The following is a 5,615-nucleotide window of genomic DNA, read 5'->3' as shown; positions in this document are numbered from 1 at the left end:
AAGATGAAAAAAGAGGAAGAGGAAGAACTAGAGTGAGAAGGAGAAAAACAGGGAGTGAGGGCAGAAGCAAGAAAGGGAGAGAGGAAAAGAGGTAATGATAGATAGATAAATAGATGACAGAAGGTTTGGGAGCCAGAAGGACTAGAAATACCAGTCCCCCACTTCCTGTGCACACTAGCAAGTAAGTTTCCCTCTCTGAATCTCAGTTTTCACACCTGTGAAGTTAGGGTCATCATACATTCTCATGGGGATGAGGAGAAGGTGAAGATACTGGGATGGGATGCATGTGAAGTCCCCGGTCTAGACAAGCAATCATGAGGTGGGCGCCTCCTCCCTGTTCCCCTCGTTGTCCCCCAGCATCCTAGGATCCTCCACTTCATTGGCTGGGATAGTGCCCAGAGGAAGACTGCTCCTGGGGTTATGACTGGGCACTTTAGGGGTGCTAACAGCAAGTATATGTGGGCAGTAGACATCTGGGGTCTTCTCCAGCATACCTGGACACCCATGTGTGTCAGTGGACACCAGGAGGCAGGTCCCTGCAGTCCCAGCAGGGAGCAGGTGAGAGAATTGAGCAAATGCCTTATCATCAACTTCCCTGCTCAGCACCCCAGCCTGGGGCAATCATCCTGTTTCTTCCCACTTCCCCAAAAGCCCAATATAAGGACTGCCTCTGGGACCCAGCAGTCAGAGACACCAAGAGTGGAGGTCTCTGACTCTTGAGAGGTGAGTGCTCCCCCAGCTGCCAAGGGAGGAGGGTTCCAAGGCTTGGAAGGAAGCAGAAGCCTATATGGCAAACACCTAGGAGGCCTGTCCTTAGGACCCTGATGACCACTGTCCTTCCTCTCTGTCCTCATTGTAGTAATATGTGCCCTGACCCAGGGTAGCCCTTTTTCTGCAGAGGCAAGAGTCTGGGCTGAGTGTGGTCCTAGGGGCCAGTGATCGAATGCTCAGGTAAAACGGACTTTTCCTGCATCTCCAGATCAGCGTGTGTTCACTGGGGGAGAAGGAAGCTCTCTAGTTTGCCTTTAATCATTGCATGTCTGTGTGTGACAGGGGCTGTGCAGACCAGTGACCAGACCCAAGGCCGGAAGTGAAGCTGTGTCCGTGCCACAAGAATAGTGAATATGAAACTCCCCCTGCTCCTGCTGCTCCTCCTGCTGGGGACAGTTGCTGCTTTTCATCTGGGTAAGTCCTCCCTTCCATTTTCATCCAGCTTGACCCCTTTTCTTCTTTCTGGCAGCTCTTTTGCTCTCTGGGTCAGGGCCACACCTTTTTTTTCTTTAGTGGACCCAGCTCCCCTCAGGTAAGATCTCTCCTGGACTCAGAAATGTGACCTGAACAATCTGTCAGGGCTCCTCCTCGAGCAAAAACCACCCACCTTCTCAGAGGTGCTTCTTCCTACCCCGAAATACACACCTGTCAGCCAGCGCCAGGTGCTCACCCCTTTGTGTGAGTTCTCACCTCACCCCACAGGGAGGAGATCCTTCTGGCCTAGGCTCCAGAAGGAGGCACTAGGAAGGCTTGAGTGGGGCTGTCGGAGCTGTCCGTGGTCCTGGAAGAAGGGGACCCCTGACCTGATGGCAGGCTACTGTTCTTCCCAGGGAATGATGCCCCGTATCCTGACAGTCAAGAGTCACAGGCAGACCTGAGCCAGGATCTGGAAGGCTCAGGGGAGCAGGAGGGTGAGGCAGTCCTGACTGAGGAGGCGATTCAGTCTGAAGGAGAGCAGGTGAAGGCTTCCAGCCTCAAAGATGCCTTTGAGGACAAGAAGGCCATGGAGTCAGACCCAGGTGCCCTTGACAAGAACTTGCAGTGCCCCAGGGCCGAGGACACGGTGGAAATTCGGGGCGGTCCTGGGTGCAAGACCTGCCAGTACGTGTTGGTGCGGACTGTCTTAACATTTGCAGACGCTCAGGTAAGTGGCAAGGAGGCTGCTGTGGAAGGAGGACCAGGGGCAGGAGAAGAGAGTGGGTTCCACCTCCTGTTCCCTATTCATTTACACTAGTGGTTCTCAAAGGCTAGTGTGCAGCAGACTCTTCTATAGGTCTTGTTGAAGCATGGATTTCAGGGTTATCAATCCTGGGGTGGGTCCTAAGAGTTTGCATTTTGGACCAAGTGCCAGGTGATAATGATATTGTTGGTCTGGAGACAGTACTTTAAGAATCACTGATTTGGACAAAAAGGCTTTGGTACTAGTTATACCTGTGTTAAACCCTGGATCCATCTATCATTGTCAAGTTACCTGGGCAAGTCACTTCACCCTTCAGAGATTCGGGATCTTCACTTGTACAATGGAGATATATAGTAGCAACCTCTTAGGTTGTGGTGAGAATTAAATGAGATAATACATGGAAAGCATTTGGAACAGTCTTTAAGTCATTGTGAACTCCCAGTAAATGGTGCCTAAGATTATTCTAAGTATTATTATTATTTCTTGCAAGAAGTTCCCAGTGACAGATTTCTGACCTGACCAGGATTGTGAACTCCCCTGGAGACTCAGGAACTTGAGGGAAAATACTGCAGTGAATTCTCTATTCCACCTCTTCTTTCTGCAGAACACCTGCAGGAGGTGCTACAGAGGCAACCTCGTCTCTATCCACAACATCAGCATCAACATTTATGTCCAAACGTTGGCCAGGCTGCTGCATGTCTGGATTGGAGGTGCCATCGGGGGCTGGGTAAGTGAGGGGCCAGCTCCCAGGTACAGAAAGTTCTCTCTAGCATCAGGCCTCATTCCAGCAGCCCAGTGACATTTCTGTGGGAGGTTGTGGGGGAGCTGGCTGGTGCTGGCTAAGGAAAACTGGTGATTGTGCACATCTCTTCCCAACTCCATGTTCAGGGACTTCATGCCTGTGGCATGAAATCTGCCATGGCAGGTGTATTTACCCCAAGGGAATTGGCTATTGTTATAAATCAGAGTTCCTCCTTTGATCTGCCTTCTCACTTTCCCTCAGAGCTGGTTGGTAAACAGTTACCAGCTCACCACTGGAGTCAGGAGATCTGTTCCTGATCCACAGGAGACTTGTATTCACAGGAAGTTTCAGAAGCCTGGCTGTGTGAGGCGGGGAGGGACCACTGCTCTTCTATTGTCATTGCCTGCAAACCTCAGGGGTGGGTGTCCAGCATATCTGGCTCCTAGCTGGGTGGGCAGTGCCCAGAAAGGGACACTCAGTGGGCATTTTCTGGACCCTCTAGATATGTCCGTCTTCCTGGCCCTCAGCCTCTGACCCAGCCTATCACCTCTCTTGTTCTAGTGCTCCGGATTTCACTGGACTGATGGAAGTGCTGTGAATTTCAGATACTGGGCACATAATCATGGGCATGGCCACTGTGTGTCCCTATGGAGAGGTGAGGGGGACTAGGCACGAGGGCAAAGAGAAGGGATGGCAAGGTGGACTCTAACACACTGTCCCTTTGAGCTGCCTGAGCACGCCTCCTCAAACTCACAGCTTCCCCACAACTGGAGAACCAACGTCCTGTCTGTGAGGAGGGTTGTGATGTAGGGTGAGGAGGTGCCCTGTGTGAGGGCTGGATGGCGGCTCTCCATCCTCACAGAGGAAGCTCAGCTGGGGCCCTGGGGCCTCTTTTCCTTCCTATACTACTGATGTGACAATTGAGAATAGCCAAGGTGAATGAAATGTGTGGATGAGGGAAGAGGAAGAGATGTGCAAATTAGGAATGGCTGAATGTCAGACATGAGGGACTCAGGACCATGGCTAGGGCATACACCATGGAGAAAGGCTGCCACCATTCCCACCCCAAACCTGCCACTTGCCCACTGGCATTCAGGCCAGTGGTTTCCTCGCTGAGCCTCAAGTTCCTCATCTGTGCTGTGGGGATGAGGATAGCACCTCCCTCTGGGAGTCATTGTGAGGATTAGCCAGGAGCCCACAGAAAGCACTCAGCACCTTGTCTTCCTGGGGTGAAAACTCAACAAACACAAGCTAGTGGGGGTGTGTGGCAAACATATCATGACAATTGGAGGGCAAGGGGGGCATGGGCCACACTCTGCTGGCAGCTGACACCACCGTGTTCTCTACTGCTAGGGGGTCATTGGCAACAATCAGGTTGTGGAACACATCTGCCCTTCATCTGCTCCTACTAAGCCGGTGGCACAGAAGAGATCCTACCTTGAGCCCCCTCCCTACACCCCTGCTGGCGGCCCCTGGCCCACCCTGGACACTGGGCTGGACTTCCTCCTTCTCCTGGTCATAAAGCCATGTTTCCCACTGCATTTGCTGACTCTTGTTTCTTCATTGCTCATTGGAGTGCTCCCCGGGGCTGGAAATTCTGGAACCCCTCACTCCTGCAGGATGGGGCTTTGAGGAAAGTAAAGGATGTCCAGGGGCCCACAGAGGTGTGGGAATGGGGGTGGGGCGCTGAGGGGTTTGGCTGCAGCGCCACCTAGGGGCGACGCCAAGGCTGGGTGGCTCTCCCTACCCTTCTCAGCCCAGGCTGGGGGACTCCATCTCTCTCTGCACATGCTGTCTGCTCTGAGGAAAGTCCTTATTGGTTGGGGTCTAGTGGCTGTGGAACTGGCCCTCCTGCTTTGTTTGGATTCAGTATTGGGTGGGGGATGGGGTGGGAGTGGGGAAGCTTTCTTAAATGAGGGTGACATCACTGATTCAAGAACTGGAGGACTGTTAAAAATTTAACTGAGTACATTTAAAGATGAAATTGGCTTTATTCATCAATTCATGAATCAGGCAGCATCCCATCCAGCAAATAGAAAGAAGCTCTGAAAAGCTGTAATAATGGAAGGCATTAGGCAGAAGGGAGCAGAAGGAAGGTTCTAGAAAAGACTGCATTGTTCTAGGGGAGGTCACCTTTCTTTGGAAGGGGTCTATCAAGAGGATTACCAGCCCTAGCTATTTTGACTCAGTGGATAGAGCGTTGGCCTGTGGACTGAAGTGTCCTGGGTTTCATTCGGGTCAAGGGCAGTACCTAGGTTGCAGGCTCCTCCAGAGTCCCAGGGCCTGGCACACATGCAGGAAACAACCAATCGACATGTTTCTCTCACATCGATAGTTCTCTCTGCTTTCCCTCTGGCTTCCAGTCTCTAAAACTCACTGGAAAATTATCCTGGGGTGAGGATTAAAAATAAAAAAGTAAAAGTAATGAAATAAGAAGACTGGCCTTACATCCCCAAATATGGGCTTTCCCATCCCAACAAGGTGCTAGCTAAGCTCTGTGAAGCTAAGCTCTGTCTTTAGGGTGGAACCCCTGGAGTTCTGTTCACCGCCCCAGCACAGAGTGGGAGCGCAATCCAGACAGAGTTTATCTGTGGACACAGGTCCCAGATCCAGTGCTGGCTTCCGGACAGCCCCAGGTCCAAGCCGTGTCCTGAAAGCACTATTGGAGCTGATCTCATTAGAGGCAGGTTCTGTCATAGCCTCAGCTTCCTGGAGAGAAAACTGAGACTCTGGGACTTGCCATTCATTTGCATCACACTGCACTGAGACCCACCCTCTGCCTGATGTGGGACTGGACTGACCCTTGAGACAAGAGGCAGAGTTTGAAGCCCCTTTGGATGTAAATGCAAACAGATGCCAGACAGTCGGAGTTTCATGGATGCTGAACACGTTGGCAGCATTGGATGGACTGTCTGGGAGGAA

The 5,615-nt window shown here is 51.9% G+C and overlaps 2 protein-coding genes across 2 annotated transcripts in view; both read left to right on the top strand.

Annotated features, from left to right (window-relative positions):
- LOC102771860 (proteoglycan 3-like) overlaps window positions 1–365 on the top strand; it is a 7,614-nt gene extending 7,249 nt beyond the window's left edge. The window contains exon 4 of the mRNA XM_006772108.2: window positions 358–365. Coding sequence (XP_006772171.1) covers window positions 358–365 — 8 coding nt within the window. The remainder of the gene's footprint in view (window positions 1–357) is intronic.
- Window positions 366–1,092: 727 nt separating this feature from the next.
- LOC102758021 (proteoglycan 3) lies at window positions 1,093–4,105 on the top strand. Its single transcript, XM_006772051.2, has 5 exons — window positions 1,093–1,185; window positions 1,602–1,915; window positions 2,556–2,678; window positions 3,255–3,348; window positions 4,047–4,105. Exons 1-5 carry the CDS (start codon window positions 1,125–1,127, stop codon window positions 4,103–4,105), a joined length of 651 nt encoding a protein of 216 aa, XP_006772114.1. The 5' UTR covers window positions 1,093–1,124.
- The last annotated feature ends 1,510 nt before the right edge of the window (window positions 4,106–5,615 follow it).

The sequence above is a fragment of the Myotis davidii genome, unplaced genomic scaffold, assembly GCF_000327345.1.
Source record: "Myotis davidii unplaced genomic scaffold, ASM32734v1 scaffold1286, whole genome shotgun sequence".
In the NCBI taxonomy this organism is placed as follows: Eukaryota; Metazoa; Chordata; class Mammalia; order Chiroptera; family Vespertilionidae; genus Myotis; species Myotis davidii.
The sequence above is the reverse complement of the archived record's forward strand: the minus strand, read 5'-3'. Positions and strand labels throughout refer to the sequence as shown.

Bases quoted from the DNA above. Each gene is read 5' to 3' on its own strand.
- LOC102758021 (XM_006772051.2), top strand. From the start codon at position 1,125: ATGAAACTCCCCCTGCTCCTGCTGCTCCTCCTGCTGGGGACAGTTGCT. The intron at 2,679-3,254 runs GTAAGTGAGGGG...CTCTTGTTCTAG, and splicing joins GAGGTGCCATCGGGGGCTGG to TGCTCCGGATTTCACTGGAC. The intron at 3,349-4,046 runs GTGAGGGGGACT...CTCTACTGCTAG, and splicing joins CTGTGTGTCCCTATGGAGAG to GGGGTCATTGGCAACAATCA.